The sequence below is a fragment of the Lactuca sativa genome, chromosome 1 (genome assembly GCF_002870075.4).
Source record: "Lactuca sativa cultivar Salinas chromosome 1, Lsat_Salinas_v11, whole genome shotgun sequence".
NCBI lineage: Eukaryota > Viridiplantae > Streptophyta > Magnoliopsida > Asterales > Asteraceae > Lactuca > Lactuca sativa.
In genome coordinates, this window is record NC_056623.2 from 225012191 (window position 1) to 225036641 (window position 24451).

The 24451-nt window shown below is 34.9% G+C and overlaps 1 protein-coding gene across 1 annotated transcript; it reads left to right on the forward strand.

Moving 5' to 3' along the window:
* Positions 1-18026: 18026 nt before the first annotated feature.
* On the forward strand, positions 18027-23101 carry LOC111876956 (vesicle-associated protein 4-2). Its single transcript, XM_023873516.3, has 7 exons — positions 18027-18446; positions 19683-19753; positions 20694-20775; positions 20894-21012; positions 21636-21713; positions 22588-22707; positions 22829-23101. Exons 1-7 carry the CDS (start codon positions 18176-18178, stop codon positions 22886-22888), a joined length of 801 nt encoding a protein of 266 aa, XP_023729284.1. The 5' UTR covers positions 18027-18175; the 3' UTR covers positions 22889-23101.
* Positions 23102-24451: the final 1350 nt, after the last annotated feature.

Below are 24451 nucleotides of genomic sequence, written 5' to 3' on the forward strand. Positions count from 1 at the left end.
TCCCCATAGAATTCGTCCATTCCTCTAATATGGAGTCCATTAGCCTAATATTCAACTATCACACAGTTGATAGTTCTAGTCCCCTAAGTTTAATTAATCTCTTTTAGCCACAAAATTAATTCTTAATTAATTATTGACTAATATTAATTAAACAATATGATTTCTCCTTTAATATATTATTCTCATAATATATTAATAAATCATAATTAATCCTCTCTCTCCATAATTCATCTTATCAAGTTGCTTTGGTGAAGGCAACCCAAAAGGACCATGCACCATCGGGTCAAGTACATACCAAAATAGTTATGGACTTAGACACTAATCCAACAACTATATGGCTGAAGAACTTCATCGGAGACCTTGGAGTTGTACCAACTATAAAGGAGCCTATGGAGAATTTCTGTGACAGCGAGAGTGTAGTTGCCTTAGCCAAGGAACCAAGGGATCATGGTAGATCCAGGCACATCGACAAAAAATATCACTTCATAAGACATCGAATAGAAGAAGGACTCCTCGTGACAAAGAGGGTATCGTCTGGGGAGAACCCAACAGATCCTCTCATGAAGGGACTGAGTAGGGTTAAGCATCTACAACATGCGAGGCGCATCGGACTGAAGGAAGATATTAGTTTTAATGATTAGAAAGCTATTTCGAAACTTGTAATAGTTGAAATGTAATTGACATTTGATGATAAATAAAAGGCGTTTTTATTTATAAGTAATGTTACTATCTTGTGTCAATCATTTAATATTGTTTCACTTTGAATGTTTTGACTTCCAGAATAATTATATTATTCAAACCATCCACAGTCGATCATACTTTGGAAGTAGGTATTGAGGCAAGACTGTCATGAATTTGGCTTGTAGATTGTCTGAATTGTATTAGACACAAAAAAGTTTGCTACAACATTCATGAATGCTCATAAGGCCTGAGTATTGGCTAAAACCCACACTCACTTGTATCACTTCTTGGAATTTATCTCGAGTGATCGTGAGACGATAATATCATATAAGTCTTCAAACCAAGAGATATGAGTTGTTGACTATAAGTTGGTTGTACATTTATAGTACGAAACCGCTACAGTAACTTGATGCTATGAAACGTGCTGTTGTGTACAATTTAACGAGTAGTTAGTACAAGCATATGAGTTGAAGTATATCTGTTCCTTTTAGTCCTTGGAGGATTAAAAGCGATATCTTGGGCCCCTCGATGATTTTGTTTTGACTTATGTGTCGGGCCCGGTCAGAGCTAAATTGATGTGTTAAATTAAGTTCTATGTCAAACAAATCGAAAATCGGGAAACAAAATGTTGGACAATAAGTATGATGTTGTTCCATGTATTTGTCCAACTGATATCTTGAGAACATAAGATTATATGATAACTTATCTAAAATGGAGCGTCACAGTTCGACAGAGGCTTTTAAGAGCTACGATTGCTAGTCGGTGTTTTAAGTCATACTTGCAGTTATAGTAATCAGACTTATCCAACTGAGAGACTATTAGATTTAGTGTCTAAGCCCATAACTATAATTGATATGTACTTGACCCGAGAGTAGCATGATCCATTTGGATTGCATGGCACCGGAACAATTTGTAAGGATGGCCTTTTGAGAAGAGGATATTTATGATTTATTAATATATATTATAAGTTCAAATATCTTAATATGAAATCATATTATTTAATTAGTATTGATCAAAAATTAATTTGGAATTAATTTTGTAATCAAAAGAGACTAATTAAATATATGGGGATTGATTGTGTAAATCATTGATTCTTATAATGTGGGACAATTATCCATGATTCTTTAGGTTGGGCTAAACCAATGTGACAACCCATGGATTATCCATGGAAGTTTAAACCCATGGAGCCTAAGGAATATGGAAGGTCATGCACATTAGGGTTTACATGGTGTAACCCTAGTTTTGCCACACTATATAAGAAGGCTGTAAGCTCTTAAAATCGACATCTAAGTAGTCTTCGGAAGAGCTATAGCCGATTTTGAGTGCAAGATATTCTCTCTCAAGTCCTCTATTGTTGGTGGTGTTGTGTGAAGCATTTGAGGCATCACATTTGGGGTGTTAGGCTCTTAAAGTTCTAAGGAAATCAAGCTACAAGAAAAAGTATGTCATTTAACTTGTTTTTTTGTTATACAAGTACCCATGTATTGTATGCTAGTTAGGGTAATGCTTTGGAAAATCAAATTGCATGTATAATTAGAGAAAACATAGATCCAAAGCATTTAGGGTTGTATTTGGACCTTAAGGTTTTTAGGATGCTCTTAACCCTTTACATTCTCTAGTGTTTTCATATTTAGTTTTGATACTCTGATATTTTAAAACATTATGGTCATCTAATGGAATTTTCTTGAAACAGTTGTGGTTGGTATTTATGATTATAAAAGTTAAGATTTTCTATAAAATTGGGGTTGTTACATATTCCATTTTTTACCCTCAAAAGTATTTTCATTTTGGCAAAAAAAGGTCCTTCCGTACGTTGGGCTTACATTTGGGTACGCTTAGCGTACGCGTGTGCGTGCATCGGGTGGCTGAGGCTCGTATGCTGGGCGTACGAGCATGTACACGGGGTGTACATGGCAGATGACTAAAACCCAAATTTATTGACTTGCATCCTATTTAAACAACCTTATATCATTTGGACTAAACCCTAATCAGCCTCCATAGCAACAACCTTATATCATTTGGACCAAACCCTTGGATGTAAGACCATGAGGGTAGCCCATGACATCCCAGATGAAGACCATGGAGGGAGCCCATGGCAAATGTATATGTATATGTGCATGACATTATGTGGTTATATGTTTTGTGTATTTTGGGAAACTAACTAAGTGTGTGCTTACAATTTTGTTGGGTGTTTCAGGTACTTCTGGTTCCAAGGGCAAGGGCCCGACTTGATGGCGCAACACGCACTCTCCAGTATTTCTGCACTTATTGTTTTAGATACTATGATCTTTTGGAAAATAAATAATGTAATGGGATTTTGGAAAAAAATATGGTTGAATTTCTAATTATTGAATGAAAAGTTTTACCTGAATTTTTGGGTTGTTAAAGGGCCATTTATGATTGGGAGTTTGGGCCTTAGTCTTGGACCAAATTACGTAATGGGTAAAATGACCTTTTTACCCTAGATTTGTGTGACAACCCGAAATTTCTATTCTGAACAAACCATATCAAGCCAATAGATGTAGAACAGTTACAGTGAAAACTCAAATTTCGAGTATAAGTTTGGCAGTTTTCAGGATATTACACTTAAGGAGATATTGATGCACTAGGGTTTTGTGCAACACTGTTATTCCAATATTCCAGGACATTAGAGTTCGTTCCAAGAATAAAAATATTTTCTGCCAAAAATATCTCAGGACTATAAATAGAATTTTGAACCAAATTGGTTCATTAGTTGAATTCCATTTAGAGAAAAGTCAAAATTCTCTCTCACGGATCTTCGGGTTTTTATCCCAAATTCTGAGTAACTCTTTCTAGTAGTGTTAGAAAGCTTTAAATGTGTTCATAACATAGTTTACATAGCTAAATCATTCGATTTAGGAGTTTACTCCCCAAGGTGTTCTTGGGCGGTAAACTCCCAAAACCAAGCCTAGATTGTCCCCCCGTGATAAACTACTGCCTTGGACTTGTATAGGAGTTTAGTAGGGACATGAAATCAAGCTAGAATCACCCAAGTTTGGGAGTGCACGGCCCAAGAATATCTTAGGCCGTAAACTCCAAAGAACATGCTCAAAATGGTGCTTTTAAGACACCTAAGGCTTAGACATGATTTTAGACATGTACCCTAAAGTGTTTAAAGCCTAGAAAACATAAGGAATCCATGTATTGAGGAGTTTACGGCCAATACAAGTTCTTGGGCCGTAAACAACTATAAAGGGGTCAAATGACACCCTAACTCCTTCCTTATGCCTAGAACCCAACATGGATCATTACCTTGAAATGTTTGAGACTTGAAAACACCATAACCACCCTCCCAAGGGAGTTTACGGCCGTAAACTCCAAGGGAATATGGTCCCAAGGCCGTAAACTCCTTAAAGGAGTTAGTATGACACTCAAACACTTGTTTAAACCTTGGAACAATTTACCACTTGAGTTGTAACAACTTTGAGCCTCAATTAATGACCCAATGTAGAGTTTACGGCCTGGAGTTTACTCCCCTGGGCCGTAAACACCAAAGAATATGGTCATTAGACCTTAAACTCCCATTTAAGGTATTATACTCCTTTATTGCAACCCATTAGCCTTCTAACACTTGACCAAAAGTGTTTTCCTCGCGTTTAAATGTTTATACTTGTATAATTAGTGTTTTAATCACTAATTATTTATATACATATGTCTTCATATGTAATTAGGATCATTGTGTGTGTCTAAAGTCTTCACTTGACACCAAGCACTTGTCCGATCCTTCCTTACGATAACAGTCCGTTCAATTCCAGTCACTTACTGCAGGTGAGTTCATACCCCTTAACTAATGTTTTAAACTATTTTTAAATGTTTTATGGGTGGAGGGGGGGGATACAAGTAGAATCATGCTAGTTATTATATCAATCACATGTGATTAATAAGTAGAATTATGCTAGTTATTACATCAATCACATGTGATTAATATGCAGCATTCAAATGATTTACTACACATTAGCTGTTTTACCAAACAGTTTCCTTCAAATGATTTTTATAAACATTTTATATGTTTTAAACTCCTTATTACACTATACATTTTACTCTGTATATTACATTTCAAACTTATTTACAATTGTGTTTCAAACAAATGTTTCCTTATACTTAAACTGTTTTATCAAACTTATGCCTTCAAACTGTTTTATAGATTGACATCAAGTCGATCTTTTCTTAAAATAATAGTTACGTTCAAATGCTTTACAAAACTTAGTTATGTTTTTATATTATAAATTGCATGCCTCTATATGTATAGTTATATAAGAAATGTTTAAAAGACTTAGGATGGCTATCCACCCTATTTCCTTTTCGCGCTTGAGATGTGGTCTGGTGGGATATCGGGTATTCTTCCGAAAGTCGTTTAAATATTAGTTATATATCATGTGTACATATATAGTCATAAAAGGTCCTTCCAGTTCATCCCATGCCCTTGGGTAGCAAGGGTATACATCCATGTTCATGTGTACCAGTTAGATTACTAGTAAACTACCATATGGGTAGTTTAGGAAGATACTAGAACTATTACTAGAACGCGATATCATACTATGAGTCAGTTCATTCATGAGTCAATACTTACTACTAGAAGAACATATACAACTATACTAGAATGATTACATTACTATACTTGCTAGGTAGAGAGCACGTACATTACAGCTAGAACAGTTCGTTACATTACACTTACATTAATACGCTAATAAAATTGTGATCCACTGTATGGGAGCATGCCTTAATTGTCATGACCCGAGTTATAGCCAGAGTCTCTTGAATGGAGAGCGTGAGTTTGCGTATAGATCTATATTGGATTGACTATCCTACACCTTGCTGCTAGCTACAGCATGACCGGCAGGTCTGCGGGTGCCAAACGTCATACCTTATTTTCGACTATATGTTTTCGTTGTTACCAGTCTATAGTATGGTGCAATTTATCACATGATACCTTAATATAAATCCGGTTTAAGGTAGTTAGTAGAGCAGTAGTTCTTATAGATCTACGTTTTAGTACTACATTAATTTTCCCTGTACATATATTTAGTGATCTTTTCACTTAAACTATAAAATGTAAAAACTATATTTTGTTAATAATAGTTACACTTTGGAAAATTACACACTTTTACAAGAAACGAACATTTAGAACAGTTAAGTCTTGGTAGAAGACTACATTGAGAACAGTTAGGTCTTGGTAGAAGATGTACTTTATATAGTAGTAGGAATCATAGGGATTTCTAGGGTTTTTCAAACGTTTACAGTTCATTTACAAACATTTTCATACTTACAGTTCATTTACAAACATTTTCATACTTACATTTCATTTACAAACATTTTCATACTTACAGTTCATTTACAAACAACTTTTTACTTACAAATTAAGACACTAAATACTTATGATCTCACTAGCTTTAAAGCTGATACTCGCTTTCAAAATTACTTGTATCCTCAGGTCATCATAGACAGGTACCGATGCAAGGAGAAAGGAAGATGGAGCTTGTTCAAGACTCGTCTTTCATTTTGATATATTCTTTAGTGTTATCAAAATTTGACAGAACACATTTGTATAATAATTATATTATTAATGCAATGGATGATGTTGTTGGTTGTTTACTACTTTACATTGTTGTGATATTATACATGACGTCCTCCGCCCCAGAACGTTTCCGCCGTTCTTGGTTTTGGGGTGTGACAGATTGGTATCAGAGCATTGTTTATAGTGAATTAAGTATATCAACCCATAAAAGATATACTAACTATAAATACATAAGGGATTAAAAATACTCTGACCAAGAGTTTATATTTTAAATAATAAAATATTTAAGTAAGTATACGTGCTGCATTCATACTAAAATCAGTGTCACTAGGACAGTACAAAAGAATTACGATTGTTGGGCAACACAAGTGGGCTTAGAGACATATGGTCAAAACTGGGAAGATATAGCCTGATCACCTATATTATTCGAGGGTTGACTAGCATGTGCCTAAGTGTAATTGTGTGGTTGCAACAATGCTAAAATCTTACCAACCCTACCACAATGAGAACAATAGAACATAACATTAAAATTAAAATACTATAGGAGTATTTGGTGTTACTATAAGTACTTTATACTTGAGAACTAAAACGGGATCTTCATTACTAAGTTGATAGTTGCTAAGTGGATACACTAAGGCTATATGTAATTAGGATATTATAGACTAAGAATCTGTGAAACTTTTACTTTTCCCTTATTCTGTGTGAATTTGGAGTTAAGATCACTTATTCGAAGGTCTATCCTGTTTAGATTACACATAGCTGGTATGCACTTCACAAATAGCGATGTAACTAATGAAGGTTTTCTATATAATTATCTAGATAGTTCGTCTAATAATTATTCTCTTACCCTAAATTCTCGCATAGAAAACATAGCTGGACTCCATCCCCTCGGCAACCAGTATCTTCCAAACGAAGTCATAGCTGGTTGGTTTGGAGAAGAACCAGAGAATGATCATCCTATCCCCTTGAATGATCACCATGATGAAGACCTTTCGTATGATGCTAACTCCGAACCAGAGGTTGAGAACCTACCCCGAGCAGCTCCCTTTCCAATTCCTAACCCTCGTCCGACTTTTCATGGCCCGACCCTGAGTGAGTGGAATGCTTGGAAACAGGGAGCCAAGGACAAGATCAGCCTATGCCATTTAATGACGACCGAAGCTTTTACGACTTGAGCAATGGGGGCTCAGCAGATAGAGTCTTGCCAATCTTGGTCCGCAGAGTGGCCCGAAATGAGATTCAAGGCAGGACAGCCCTACATCAGATTATCGAAGTTGTCGCCTATGCTAGAATGCATACCCTCCGCACCATTAGTCTAGAAGATGCTCGCGTGAAAGCAGAGAGAAACCATGAAACCCTGCTGCAAGCACTGGCTGAACTGAGAGTTCACCAGAGGGATGACCGTCGTCGGTAGTAGATTCTTTACTTTATTTTCCTTATTAAAAGGAATCATGTTTTCTGTCTATGCCCGATGTGGCATTTTCTATGAAATTATCTTGTACCGTAAGTATATTAGTTAGGCCTTTATACTGTCAAGAACTATCTTCTCTGGATATGATGTAAGACCTTCACAAAGTCATTTTCCCGAATCTTTACGACGTGAATATCAAAGATATTGACAGCCGGCTAACTTCTGTGTCATTCTTCATTCAAGTACTCTTATCATACTCTCATTGGGGTCTATCTGAAACATGCTTTAGTCAAGTCATTGGACTATAGCGATTTATCTCCGGAGACATTTCCAAGTCTCTTTCAGTGGTTGGATCTTGTTATTCACCAAACCACGATACCTCGGCTTGAACGACAAACGTCTTGAGACCATTCTACGAACTTACTTCTACTCATTACTAGGACTGCATCATAGGGATGTAGGTCAAACCTTCACGATCATACTTCCATTCCGTACTAGGACTGCATCATAGGGATGTAGGTCAAACTTTCGAGAACATAGTCGTACTCTTTACATGAACAATCTAAGTACATCAAGGGTCAACCAGAATCGCTCACAAAACCCTTATCTTTCGTGTTACAGAATCATGTCGTCATCCGGAAGCAATCAGTCGATCAGCGAAACCTCAGCTTTTCCTATGGACGCCGCTACCTTTCAAACATCAGTTACAGCTGCCGTGGTGGTTGCCATAACCGCGGTCCTTGCGCACCGTAGCGCTATCAGCACAGTCCATGCTGCTGATGGGAATGAAGTTTCCAATCGTGGTATCCATCCAGGAAGTCACCAATCAGTAACAGTCACAGGCTCGCAAAGCCGAAAAGCAGAGAACAAGAAACGAAAGCGTCAAGCCCGAAAAGAACGCAAGAGATCCCAAAGGCTGGCTATACAACAGCAACAAGTGGAAACCCCTGCCGTTCCCGTACCGAGCAGGCTATACAAGGGAAAACTCCCGAAGTGTGACGAGTGTAGTTTCCATCATCATGGGGTTTGCCATGAGATGCAATGTTGCAATTGCCTAAGCATAGGGCACCAGGCTCGTGGCTGTGGAGCACCGGCACGACCCATCACTCAAGTCCCTTTCATCGGGACTAACCCTACATACAAGATTAGTTATAATGCCGAACGATTTAAGAAGCAATTTTCAAAGTGGAGTAACGAGGAAGGCACTCGTGTCCACATAACACTGGCTAAACACCGCAATCCCGTCACCAAAGCTAGTACTAGCCAATCATGCCACCAATGCGGGGAGATAGGGCACTTCAAGAAGGATTGCCCCATAGCAAAGAACTCTGGCGCAGATGGGAGAATTCTCAGGATCACAGCTGCAGGAGAGCCTACTTCGGAACCCCTCGTTACTGTAACTTAGGCGTGTTGTTGTAACAGACTTACAAACTATCTAGAACTAGTGCAACTAGAGTCTTACCTTTTGCGAGATCCTATCTGTATAGGGATTCTCGTGCTGCATATACTTATCTTTTATAGTATATCTTATTCGCAGCAATAGTCTTGTGGTAAATCTAAAGTACTGTAACTCTGTTTATGGTTGCATGGTTGTGTTTTGTCTGTAAACGTCTTATGTTCAAATCTAATGTCTTTAAGTTTTAGTATGATTCCGACATTATCATACGAATCGATTCAATTTGATCCTCACAAAAACAGCTTCATGCGTACGTCTCATTTTCAGTAAACGCCTTTTCCAGCGAAGCCGTCATATCAGAACACCGAAGTACTCTTGCCAGGAGTACCTCTTAGTTATTTTCTTTCCGAAGAAATCCCCGAAGTACCACTCGTGCAGTGCGTCAAGTTTAATCCAAGGATTCATGCGATTGATCTATCACTAAGGAAGGTATACATAAGAGTGATATATAATCAAGCTTCTACAGGTTTAGAATTGATGGTTCCACTTTAACTTCTTTTTCCCCGATGGGATGTGAGCTTAAAGAAGAATTAGTTATTCGACTACCTTTTCAATCTTAATTATATGCGACTCGTATACCCAAAATTGTGCTTGTGAAACCACGTATGAATTCTAATATGAACTTCAGGACAGAGAACTGCTTAAGTCTACGAGTAATCACATCATCATGTGAACAAACTTAGAACCCAGTACGACTCCCGTAAACAGATCACCCTATAGTTTAAACACCTACGGAGATACAAGAACAGTCCGGACAACTTAGCGAACTACACAGAAATATAAATAGAAGACTAGGTTTCTCACCCTAGAGAACCCCGGTCATATTCTTCTAGAGATCGACGGATCGCATTGTATGTACCTCGGTTATCGAGGACTCCGTCAAGATTTTTCATTAGAAATCGTTATCTCTGCCTCGCGTAGACGAAATGGTTGAGCAAACGCAAGGAAAGAAACTACTTCCAGGAATGGATCTGAGATCCGAATAGCACCAGTTCGAGTGTTAGGGAAAGATGTCCGGAAGACTATCTCCTGAACTCGATGCGGACACTTCGAGCCCGTAGTGATACCCTTCGGATAGGACCAATACGCCCATAGCTTTCATGAGCTAAACGAGTAGGGTACGTCTTTCTTACTTGGATCAGTTCGTCATTTCTCCATGTAATGACTTACTTATCTACCCTCGTAGTAAGAAGAAAACCCATGGAAACATTTCCTACAGAGGAACTTTAGCGAAGTTCTCTAGGCGAGTTTTGAAATTGAAGAGTCAAATTTCTATGACACACTGTTGTAATGTGGGAAATTTTGAGTACTCTTTCAATTTGTCAAAGTCGTTGAGCATTTGTTGACACCAGAGACGCCGACAGTCATTCGCCAAACTCTAGGTCTTACCGACCTACCGTCTTAGTTCATTCAGAACCACTTGCAAATTACAGAAACCTGTATGACTTTGACCCAGCAAGGGGTGGCCTTTGACTGGGAAGTTAAGCAAGAAAAGGAACCTTTGGAATTCCAAGTGAGTGACCAAGTTCTTTGGAAGAACTCACTCTGGGAATGGCTTAATACGCTTTGTATCGAGTGGAAAGCTGAATCCAATATAGTTAGGACCTCCGAGATTCTTATTAGAATCAGTCCTGTGCCTCGCACAAACTAGACCTACTCCGCGAACTCAGTAACATACATTATACTCTGAGCGTCTCGATCGTGAAACCATACCTTTCCGTTAGGACTCTTGTAAGTCCACTCGTCGAGATCCTCGCCTTCGTATTAGAACCGTAGTGACCCTCGACCGATAGGTCAAGCGGATGAAGCAACACCGTCGCCAGTTAGTGAAGGTTCGTTGGAATGCCAACCGAGAACCCGATTTCACTTAGGTGCGCTAGAACCAATCGATTAGGAAGTTCCTCCTCACGACTCGATCATTCGTGCATACTTCCTTTCCTAAATTCTAATTTCGGGACGAAATTCCCTTCAACAGGGGGATGATGTGACAACCCGGAATTTCTATTCTGAACAAACCATATCAAGCCAATAGATGTAGAACAGTTACAGTGAAAACTCAAATTTCGAGTATAAGTTTGGCAGTTTTTAGGATATTACACTTAAGGAGATATTAGGAGAGTGGATGCACTAGGGTTTTGTGCAACACTGTTATTCTAATATTCTAGGACATTAGAGTTCGTTCCAGGAATAAAAATATTTTCTGCCAAAAATATCTCAGGACTATAAATAGAATTTTGAACCAAATTGGTTCATTAGCTGAATTCCATTTAGAGAAAAGTCAAAATTCTCTCTCACAGATCTTCGGGTTTTTATCCCAAATTGTGAGTAACTCTTTCTAGTAGTGTTAGAAAGCTTTAAATGTGTTCATAACATAGTTTACATAGCTAAATCATTCGATTTAGGAGTTTACTCCCCAAGGTGTTCTTGGGCGGTAAACTCCCGAAACCAAGCCTAGATTGTCCCCCCGTGATATACTACTGCCTTGGACTTGTCTAGGAGTGTAGTAGGGACATGAAATCAAGCTAGAATCACCCAAGTTTGGGAGTTCACGGCCCAAGAATATCTTAGGCCGTAAACTCCAAAGAACATGCTCAAAATGGTGCTTTTAAGACACCTAAGGCTTAGACTTGATTTTAGACATGTACCCTAAAGTGTTTAAAGCCTAGAAAACATAATGAATCCATGTATGGAGGAGTTTATGGCCAAGACAAGTTCTTGGGCCGTAAACACCTATAAAGGGGTCAAATGACACCCTAACTCCTTCCTTATGCCTAGAACCCAACATGGATCATTACCTTGAAATGTTTGAGACTTGAAAACACCATAACCACCCTCCCAAGGGAGTTTACGGCCGTAAACTCCAAGGGAATATGGTCCCAGGGCCGTAAACTCCTTAAAGGAGTTAGTATGACACTCAAACACTTGTTTAAACCTTGGAACAATTTACCACTTGAGTTGTAACAACTTTAAGCCTCAATTAATGACCCAGTGTAGAGTTGAAGGCCACGAGTTTACTCCCCTGGGCCGTAAACTCCAAAGAATATGGTCATTAGACCTTAAACTCCCATTTGAGGTATTATACTCCTTTGTTGCAACCCATTAGCCTTCTAGCACTTGACCAAAAGTGTTTTCCTCGCGTTTAAATGTTTATACTTGTATAATTAGTGTTTTAATCACTAATTATTTATATAAATATGTCTTCATATGTAATTAGGATCATTGTGTGTGTCTAAAGTCTTCACTTGACACCAAGCACTTGTCCGATCCTTCCTTACGATTACAGTCCGTTCAATTCCAGTCACTTACTGCAGGTGAGTTCATACCCCTTAACTAATGTTTTAAACTATTTTTAAATATTTTATGGGGGGGGGATACAAGTAGAATCATGCTAGTTATTATATCAATCACATGTGATTAATAAGTAGAATTATGCTAGTTATTACATCAATCACATGTGATTAATATGCAGCATTCAAATGATTTACTACACATTAGCTGTTTTACCAAACAGTTTCCTTCAAATGATTTTTATAAACATTTTATATGTTTTAAACTCCTTATTACACTATACATTTTACTCTGTATATTACATTTCAAACTTATTTACAATTGTGTTTCAAACAAATGTTTCCTTATACTTAAACTGTTTTATCAAACTTATGCCTTCAAACTGTTTTATAGATTGACATCAAGTCGATCTTTTCTTAAAATAATAGTTACGTTCAAATGCTTTACAAAACTTATTTATGTTTTTATATTATAAATTACATGCCTCTATATGTATAGTTATATAAGAAATGTTTAAAAGACTTAGGACGGCTATCCACCCTATTTCCTTTTCGCGCTTGAGATGTGGTCTGGTGGGATATCGGGTATTTGTCCGAAAGTCGTTTAAATATTAGTTATATATCATGTGTACATATATAGTCATAAAAGGTCCTTCCAGTTCATCCCATGCCCTTGGGTAGCAAGGGTATACATCTATGTTCATGTGTACCAGTTAGATTACTAGTAAACTACCATATGGGTAGTTTAGGAAGATACTAGAACTATTACTAGAACGCGATATCATACTATGAGTCAGTTCATTCATGAGTCAATACTTACTACTAGAAGAACATATACAACTATACTAGAATGATTACATTACTATACTTGCTAGGTAGAGAGCACGTACATTACAGCTAGAACAGTTCGTTACATTACACTTACATTAATACGCTAATAAAATTGTGATCCACTGTATGGGAGCATGCCTTAATTGTCATGACCCGAGTTATAGCCAGAGTCTCTTGAATGGAGAGCGTGAGTTTGCGTATAAATCTATATTGGATTGACTATCCTACACCTTGCTGCTAGCTACAGCATGACCGGCAGGTCTGCGGGTGCCAAACGTCATACCTTATTTTCGACTATATGTTTTCGTTGTTACCAGTCTATAGTATGGTGCAATTTATCACATGATACCTTAATATAAATCCGGTTTAAGGTAGTTAGTAGAGCAGTAGTTCTTATAGATCTACGTTTTAGTACTACATTAATTTTCCCTGTACATATATTTAGTGATCTTTTCACTTAAACTATAAAATGTAAAAACTATATTTTGTTAATAATAGTTACACTTTGGAAAATTACACACTTTTACAAGAAACGAACATTTAGAACAGTTAAGTCTTGGTAGAAGACTACATTGAGAACAGTTAGGTCTTGGTAGAAGATGTACTTTATATAGTAGTAGGAATCATAGGGATTTCTAGGGTTTTTCAAACGTTTACAGTTCATTTACAAACATTTTCATACTTACAGTTCATTTACAAACATTTTCATACTTACATTTCATTTACAAACATTTTCATACTTACAGTTCATTTACAAACAACTTTTTACTTACAAATTAAGACACTAAATACTTATGATCTCACTAGCTTTAAAGCTGATACTCGCTTTCAAAATTACTTGTATCCTCAGGTCATCATAGACAGGTACCGATGCAAGGAGAAAGGAAGATGGAGTTTGTTCAAGACTCGTCTTTCATTTTGATATATTCTTTAGTGTTATCAAAATTTGACAGAACACATTTGTATAATAATTATATTATTAATGCAATGGATGATGTTGTTGCTTGTTTACTACTTTACATTGTTGTGATATTATACATGACGTCCTCCGCCCCAGAACGTTTCCGCCGTTCTTGGTTTTGGGGTGTGACAATTTGGATGGTTAGATTTGGTTTGGAACCCAATTGTTAATTGAGTGTTATTTGTTTGATAGCGCAAGGATTTTAGCAAGATCAACAATCATAAATTTATTCGTGGGTTCAGTTGTTGAGGTGAGTTTCCTTACTGTACTATAGGTCAAAGGCGCCAATGCTGACCCATTTGGTTTACGCATATTAGGAAGTCCAGGGGGTGACCCTTGACATTTGTATGAAAGACCAGGAGGTGGCTCCTGGAAATATGTATAGATGACCAGAGTTTGGACTCCGACAATTAATTAGATAAGTAGTTGTAGATTGTATGCTAGATGTCTTTGTGATACTTGCATGGAAGACCAGGAGGTGGCTCCTAGCACTTGTCTATAAGACCCAAGGTTTTGGACCCGACCTGGCAAAAAAGACCATGATACGACTCGTGGCATAATGACAAGATTGTGGTTGGTACATCGTACTTCCTATTGCATGTTGATATGTATGACTCATATGTTATGTGGTATTTTGGGGAACTCACTAAGCTTTGTGATTACGGTTTGTGGTTTATGGTTATAGGTACTTCTAGTTTGAAATGGAATGACCCGACTTGATCGCATCGCATACACCTGTGTTTTCCGCAACTTGTGATTCTGGGAATGTACTCTAATAATTGTTTTTACGTGAAACACTTCTAAATGTTTGAATAAAGGATAAATGAGTGTTTTGATTATATTAAAAATGAAAATTTTATCCAGTGATTTTCGGGTCGTTACACTTCTCTACAGAGATAATCTCCTGAATAGGAATGAAATATGCACTCTTGATCAACCGATCCACAATGAACCAATCGAGTCCACCCCTCGCGCTGTCCACGGTAGCTTCATGATAAAAATCCATCGTGTTCTCTTCCTATTTCCAGACGGGAACACCCAATAGTTCCATCTTTCCGTGATGTCGCTGTTGCTCAACCTAGACTTTCCTGCAAGTCAAGCACCTCTCCACATACAAGGCCACATCCCGCTTCATGTAGGGCCACCGATAATTAATTCGGAGGTCTATATACATCTTACTCGCACCCGGATGAATAGAAAATTTCGACCTGTATGCTTCCTCCATCAGAATCTGACGGGTGCCTCACCAAATACGGAACCCGAACTTTCTGATGAAGGGTCAATAATCCCCAACTATCATAATCAAAAGAGGACACCTAACCCACTATGCACTTTGTTGATGATTATGTTGTTGAATCCTAAATTGTTGTTGATTTCGTTTTTCTCTACGTACATGTTGCTGAATTCTTGTTGTTGCTGTACTTTATTTTGTTTTCCAACTATAATAATGATACTTTCTTGCTGAAAGGTCACAAATATATGCTGAAATATCATAAATTCTTGCTTAAATGTGCTAAATTGTTGCTGAAATGTGATGGATGCAAAATATGACCCAGTTACATGATGAAATTGCCGAGCAATTGATGCAAAATACGGAATGAGAGTTATTAACGTTTGGTTGTATGAAATTTATTTCAAAATGTTATAGTAAGACTAATTTGGTTGTATCAATTTTATTTCAATGTTTTAAGACTACAATTATTACATTTTCGGTATTGAAAAACTATTTCCCGTTTATTAAATCAGTTTACTTTAATTTTTTAATATCTACAGCAGCCTGCAGATGTTAAAAAACAAAAACGCTTTTTATTACACTCTGCAGCCGTTTGGTCCACCTCTTCTGCTGCAGAGAGTTGCAGAGATGGTCCATAAATTTTATAAATTTTTGCTTCAAAAATACAAACACCTTACTTAGTGCCGACTTGGAATACCATTTGTGTAGGCAACCGGTTGAAAACACGATAACTTTTTGAATGGGCAAAAATGCACAAATTTAATTAAATATGCAGTTTTAGTGAACACAAAACACCCAAAACACCCAAAAGGATCAAATTGAATATTTTGTGCAAACTTAAGCACTTTTTATAGCGTTACTTTTCTTTTTAGTAAGTATAATTTATTGTTTTTTACAATTTCTACCTCCCGATATGTTGCTATTTGTTTTTAAAGGGCATTATTAACGATCCGATTCGATAACCATTTGTATCGTTTTGTCGTTAGGTTGGATATACATAAGTTTTAATCTTGGATTCGCCATTCCCCGATTAAATATAGGTTTTAAGTGTCAAGATACAAAACTTATTGCCACCTCTACATAAAATGTCATTTTGGTAGCCCTAATAACTGATGTTCGGTAATTGCCTGCCAGCATCACAGGTTCAAATTTCCTTAAAGTCAACCAGGTTAGGCCGTTTTCAATACGTTGTGACTTGGCAACGCGCTTACGACGTCGTTCTCATGACTGAATACTTTGACCTCACGGACGTGTGGAACCCACCCACCAGTCTCACAAATGCCATCATTATCCCGCTGCAAAAGTTTTATATTTCACTTTACTACCTCAGCATATTCCACTTGTCTAATCAGCCCTTCACGTTTATGACTTCTAACACTTTTTTTAGTATATTGAAACCCAAAAAAAGATAAAACTTTTTTACATTAGTATCGATGAAATATGTTTGGTAATTTACTAGATTAGTATATAGATTCAAAATGTAAACTCTTAAACTTGTATATAACCACAAGGCACAAGTCTTTAAACATGACCTACATGGAGGTTTTGTCGATGTGAAAAAACCACTTAATCGTTTTTTAATGCATAGAAGAAATGGATCAAATATCTAATAGTGTTGATAAAACATCAAAAAATATTGTTTTATTTGAGAATCTATGTATATGTAAATCTATGTTTTGGTTATGACTCATATATACAATCAAATCAAGAAGATTTAGGTGTGCAATTGTTTGTAAAAAAGATTAATTTGATTATGACATATGTATCTCGATTATATTACTTAAAAATAGTTTAAATTTACATTCAATAGGTCATATGTATATATTGGTTTAACCAAAATCAAAATAACTATTGTTTGCCCCAATCATATTAACCCCTTATTAATATGATATTACATATTATGGAGTTTCCAAACATTTTTCTTGATTATATAAATGTGCGAATTAACGAACAAAGTCTATGTTTCAAATTTGTGCATTATTTTAATTACTTAGAAGCCATTGCAATTTAATCCCCACAAATTGGTCATAAAACTTGTTGATGGAGGCGTTCAAAGGTTTAAAGGTGAAATTTACTTCTTTCTTTAGTTTATGGAATCTAATGGATTTTAAACCATCAATATGTTAATATTTAAGTTTGTTGATTCCCATAACTTTAAAATAATATGGTGATAGGTATTTTATTGTAAAGCGATTTAGTTTGTTGACTCTCATAACTTCTAAAACAATATGATGATAAGTATTTTATCGAAAACAAAAAAAAATAATCATCATCTTGTCAAATCTATTTATGTCCAATTTAATCTTTTATGGGTACAATCCCTTCAATGCATGTAGTCATATTTGTTTTCTTCGTGTTATAAAATTATAATAAACATAAAAATTCATTTAGAATTTAGAAAGTATGAAAAAATATTGACACTTCTATCACTTTGCTCTATATAGAAACACTAATAACTAGATAGGAACGATTGAAATTTTTTGTTAGACATGGACAAAAATATGGAATTGAATATTTTCAAAGTAATTGTCTAATGTAACCTAAAGAAAAACTTGAGGGGTGCAATGTGAAAATTGCATAGAAAATACTCCACCTTTTCAAATCATCGTGTAAAAGGAGACACAACGCGACTTGTTCGTTGCATTTCCAGACGCCAAGAGTCCATGGATTTCTAGGAAAGAGAGAGAGAGAGATAAAGAGAAGCATTTCCGAGAGAGAAGAAGCTCTTGTTTATCATACCTGAAATTACTCATCGGCGGATAGTTTAAGTTGCCGGTGATGGCGATGGTCGACAATAGACCTCCGTCTGAAGGCGGCGGCGGCGGCAAAGTTTGGGGATTATTTAAGCTACCGTTTCGAAACACAGGTAACAGTACGACGCACACGACGACGTCGTCTTCAACGTATCAAACCGAAGGATCGAACACTCAGAACAGCAATAACCACCAAGGCTTGAGTGCGAGCAACTCTGTCTCTTCGGTGGCTAGATCTCTGCTTCCGACACGTCGTCGTCTTCGGCTCGATCCAAGCAATAAGCTATACTTTCCCTGTATGAACTCCCGCCTTTATTTCCTCCATTTGCTCTGATTACTTCTGATTTTTAGCATAACTGTTTATGAATCCGACTTGTTTGATTATAAATTCCGATGAGATCTAGGTAATTGTTGAGATTAATTTCATTTTTTTTCCTTTTGGTCTAATTTCCACTCGAGAAAATTGTGTGTGATATGAAATTAGTGAGAGCGACGTTATTTCTTGCAGAATGCCTGATAACTGTACCTTTCTATGACTAGCTCCCATACTTTACCTATAATTTCGAAGTTCTTGATATTGATAATCGCTGGTTTTCTCCAACGAGTATTAGTTTAATTATATGGCCTATATGATTTATGAACAAGTAGGTGAGTTGCTTTTCATAATCAAGTCTTGTTAGTAATTACAATTCAACTCCACATCCACCAATTTTCACTACTTTGTCCTTTTCTGGGTAGAATTCTAATTATGGAAAGAGACATGTGTATTATATATTCATATACATTTTCTACACATTGGAATTGTGGTGCATAGGGATTAATGTTTAATATGACCTGGTTTTATTCAAGTTTAGTAATTGATGAAGTATTTAACGTTAAAAGGTTAATAAAGATTCATCATGGAACAAGTTGTGAATTATGATAATATTTTTGGGAGATCTTAGAACTGTTGCCATTGAACTAAATTTGCAAATTGAAAAAATCTCTATTTTCATCAAGACCTGAAATTACAAACAATTCTTAATGAAAAGAAGCCTATTGAAACACTTTACAATATTTTAAAAATAAAAAAGGAGAAAAAGTTCAGATTGTCATAATTCATACAAACACAACAACAAAGTGGAATCAAGGTTGTTGTGTGTCGTCCCATTTGCCAAAATAAAAGGTTGACTTCTGTTTACATGTTTCTTAATAATAATTAATGTCACTAGGAGTTATTAATTACTACTTTAATTATCAGATATATGCTTTTGACCTTTTAGCTTTTTGTTGTTGAGCATTTTTTCATTTAATTTATTATGTGGATGTGTGAGTGCTTCTTTACTTATATATGGGTAAAAAAATATAAGTATGTTGCTATTTTGGATTAAATATAAACTACATTGATTTTATTGGCAAATAAATGTAAATACAATGCTATTATGGGTAAAAAGAAAATAAGCATTTTGGTTAAAATTTAAAGTACATTGCATATATTGGTAAAAAGTGAAATCATTTTTAATTTTTTTTAATTTTTTTTTTAAATTTTGTAGATGAACCTGGTAAGCAAGTCCAAAGTGCTATCAAGATAAAAAACACAAGCAAGTCTCATGTTGCTTTCAAGGTATGACTTTAAATATTAACATTGATTTAATAGCTTGTTATTTGATTAATAAAATTGTTATTGAATTATATGATTTATTAATAAAAAGTATTTAATTTTTAATTTGATAAAATAAACCTATCTGTATATAGTAAATGTGTACACAAATTGTATGATTCTATATTTGTTGTTACACTAGCAATTAAAGAAATTTTAAAACAGTTGTCGTTTACAAATTAAAAATAAAAATATACAAATTTGATAATCGCAAATGTCTTCGATAAATTATCAATGTATAATTTGTAGTTTTAAAAAGTAAAATTTTTTTTGAAGGTTTTTTTTGTCACTTGTCACATTCTCATTCAAATTGCCAAATGTCATTTTGTGATTATTTTTTTCTATTTTATTAAATTCTACATAATATTATAATGTAATAATCGTAATAAATGGATATCAGTTTCATTAATTAACTTACCTTTTAATTTCAAAATTCCCAAAATTAAAGCTCATTAGTTTCGTTTATTTATTTAAATTTAAAAGATAAAAAACATTTCCATTATAATAATTCATTATTTTTTTTTTCTTATAAATTCAAAGTTCTCAAATATTTTGATCTTTATCTTTAACATTTTTTTTTTCTTTTTTAAATTAACCCATGTAATACATAGGCCTCACAGTTAGTGAATGATTTAATAAATAAATGTAATACTGTAAAATATTAATCTGTTCTACAATTTTAATATGGGACCCACATTGGTGACGTGGCATTAAAATTCTGAAAACTATAGAAATGACTTCCATTATGAAAACATACATAAAGTGCAACATATAGTTACCTATCATGTGCAAAATGACTAAAACATCCTTCTATTTTATACACATTTACAGAATTATAATTAAGCCTAAAAAAATATTCCATCATCTGATTTATTTATTTATTTATTTTTTTATGTTTTTTTAGTTTCAAACAACTGCACCAAAGAGCTGTTTCATGCGTCCCCCTGGTGCTATTCTTGCTCCTGGAGAGACTATAATTGCAACCGGTAAAACTTCTAAAAAAAACATTTTTGTTGTAGATTTTATTTTTACTTAAAAAAAAAAACATTGATTTTTAATTATTTTTATAATAATTTCTACTACTCGTTTTAATGATTTTTATAGTTTTCAAGTTTGTGGAGCCTCCAGAGAACAATGAAAAACAAATGGACCAAAAGAGAAAAGTGAAATTCAAAATCATGAGTCTGAAAGTTAAAGGAGTCATGGATTATGTGCCTGAGTTGGTGAGTTAAAAACTGTCATTTGAAATATGTTTTCTGATTTTTTTTTAATTTCATTGAAAATCATTTTTTGTCATCATTTGTTATAAAAAATAAAATACATAAAAAGTGGTTTTAGACTTTTAGCTATACAATTTTTTGTAATCACTTATAAACAAAAAAAGGAGAGTTTCAAAATGTATAGCAACAATGTACTACTTTTTATTGATTTGTTTAATATAAAATCTCTACTTTCATGTTTTCATATTACAACATTATAAAATACGTAAAAAGTGTTTTTAGATATTTCAAAGTATAAGCCCTTTTTAAGTTTTTATTTTTATTTTTTAATTTTGAAAATACAAATGACGTAACAGAAAAATAAATGAAATTACGTTTGCTATTTCTTGCATTTAAATCTAAGAAATAATTTTTTTTTGTATTCATTCATGAGAAATAAATTCGTTATATTTAAAAATGAAAACATTTTGTACAATTTATCATAAAAAGCTTTATGATTTCGTGCAAGCGAAGGTTTGGTAACCCCTTTTTTTATTTTTCTCATGTTTTTGCTGACGTGTCAATGTGGATGCCACGTGGCAACCATGTCAGTTTCATGATGCTAATCCAATTATTTTGTGACTCAGTTTGAAGAGCAAAAAGATCATGTGGCTGTGGAGCGGATATTGCAAGTTGTTTTCCTTGATGCCGAACGTCCAAGCCCCGTAAGTCCAAATTACATTTATACACTTGTTTATTTTAATTTAGAGTAAATTACATGAATGGTCCCTATGGTTTGAGGTAATTTGCGTGTTTGGTCTCTAACTTATTTTTTTAATTCGGAAATCCCTATTGTTTGTTTTTGTTACGCGTTTGGTCCCTGTCTTACCTAAAAAGAGTATTATTTAAATAGAGAAAAATGATGGGGTAGGTAAAGTAAGGGGAGGAGTTGAGGTTGAGGATGTGTTTATTTAACAAAATTAAAAAAATCAAGGGCAAAATTGTCTTTTTAGGTAAGACAAGGACTAAGCGTGTAACAAAAACAAAAAGTAGGGACATTTCGAGTTAGAAAAAATAAATTAGAGACCAAACATACAAATTACCCTAAACCATAGAGACCATTCATATAATTTACTCTTTAATTTAAAAAAATAAAAAACAAAAAATCGGGTAAATAAATGGTTTAATTGAATAAAGGTTGTAATTAGGGTGACAAATCGTGCTATCGTTTCGTGTTTCTGTCTGACACGACAAGACACTACAAGGTTTTATGTAACACGACACGATGTTGTGTTTTTTTTAAGTAACACGAAAACGAACGAATTAAAAAACGACATACACGACACGAAAAATATAACATATACTAAAAACTAGTTTATTTAATGAATATTTATCAAATATAACACAACAAACATGAAAAACACGATAAAGAACTACTAAATCGTGTCAATTTTGTGACAAATTTTGAACACGAATACGAGACGACATCATGTTTTTTATAGTTAACACGAATTCAAATTTCAGTTTCGTCCAATTTTCGTTTCGTGTCGTGTCATAAATTGCCACCCCTAGTTGTAATTATGTTTTGTATGTTTTAAGGCTTTGGAAAAATTGAAGCGGCAGTTAGCAGAGGCGGAGGCTGCTCTTGAATCCAACAAGAAACCTGTAGAGGAACCCGGCCCAAAGGTCATCAACGAAGGCCTTGTCATAGATGAATGGGTCAGTTTCACTTTTCTTTTATTTCTTTATTAATATTATTACTATAAAAATAAATAAATAAATAAAAATTTTCGGGTGTCATATTTTTATTATTATTCCTTTTTTTTTTTGTTTATTTCAGAAAGAAAGAAGAGAGAGATATCTGGCTCGACAACAAGTTGAAGGTGTTGACTCGGTATGATAAAAAAAAAGTTCGTTTCTTAAATCATAATCGTGTATTTTTTTTTTTTTAAATTAATTTTATTTTAAATGTTTATGTTGCGTTGTTTCCCCCACTCAATGCTAAGGTTGCATAAAACGGGTGGGTGGTGATGTTTTTAACATATTTTCAATGTAAAAAGCTTTTGTGAATTCAGTTCGTCACTTAAGAAATATATATATGGCTATACGTATACATGACTGTTTCTTTTCACTTAATCGAGACAAAATGAATTACTGGGTTAAGCCAAAAAAAAAAAAAATTGGCTTAGTGTATTAGGTTACTAACCTTTTATCTATTGGTCAATCTTTTTTCCTCCAAACTATTCGTGTTAAAATTATGAATATTGTGGAATTTGATTTTATTTAACACAAGAGTAAAATGGTTATTTAGTCGTATATTATCTAAAGAAATAGAACTTATATACAAAACTTTAAAATTGATGAAAATTATTGGTGACCATGAATATTGTGAAATCTGTTGTTTCTTTTTTTGGTAAGTAAGCTATGATCATTTAAATCTGTTATTATTTTTTTTTTTGGTATGTAAGCTATGATCATTTAGTCTCGTTTCAAAGATTTATTAGTTCGAACATTATATATACAATATATTTCATCGTGACAATATTCGGATCATATTGGGCAATTTTATTTGTACAAGACTAAAAGAAAAAGGGAAAATGATTTAGGAGAGTAACTATCTCTTATCCGTGTTCACATATTAGCAATTTCTTCTCTTTTTTTACATAATAAAGCAACTAACTTGTTTTAACTGTTTAAATTACACCAATATTATCAGTTAATACCTGTTTTAACCGGTAACTCAAAGGGAAAATGACTTAGGAGGGTAACTACCTCTTATCCGTGTTCACATATTGGCAACTTCTTATTTTTTGTACATAAAAAAACAACTAACTTGTTTTAATTGTATAACATCCTAAAAATCATGATCAAAAATTTCGTTTTTAATTTAATATTAAAATCATAATTGTCAAACCAGTAATTTAATATTCCGACATCGGGCCCCGCTCGATATATAGATTTGTCTCTCTTAGGCCCCGCTTGTCTCCGGGCCCCGCCCGCTAAACACATACAATCATATAACATGCTAACACATAAAGAAACTTACTCTACTGTATCTCTGTCCTAAGAAACATACTCTGCTAATAATGAGATACGGAACATCGTCCGTACTCAGCTAGTGATGAGAGACGGAACCTCGCCCACACTCACCTCTTTACCAGGCGCATACAAGTATCACACAGACAACAAGTATAATCTAACATGCAAACATTCCTCGGGCACCCGCCCGACATCAGACCTTGTTCTGGAATAACATACTAGCATACAATGCCTAGGGCTAACCCCCGAGTCTTCCTACTTATAGACTACATGGGCTGACATTGTGGCCTTAGACCCATTCACACAGTGAGGAGGCTCACCTTACAATGCTGAAGCCCTGGCTGGAACTAGCTGAGTACGAACGAAGTTCTGTATCTCATTATTAGCAGAGTATGTTTCTTAGGACAGAGATACAGTATAGTAT

Excerpts from the sequence above, each read along its gene's own strand:
- LOC111876956 (XM_023873516.3), top strand. The coding sequence starts at position 18,176 with ATGGCGATGGTCGACAATAGACCTCCGTCTGAAGGCGGCGGCGGCGGC. Across the intron at positions 19,754-20,693 it reads AGTCTCATGTTGCTTTCAAG|TTTCAAACAACTGCACCAAA; the intron begins GTATGACTTTAA and ends ATGTTTTTTTAG. Across the intron at positions 21,013-21,635 it reads TGGATTATGTGCCTGAGTTG|TTTGAAGAGCAAAAAGATCA; the intron begins GTGAGTTAAAAA and ends TTTGTGACTCAG.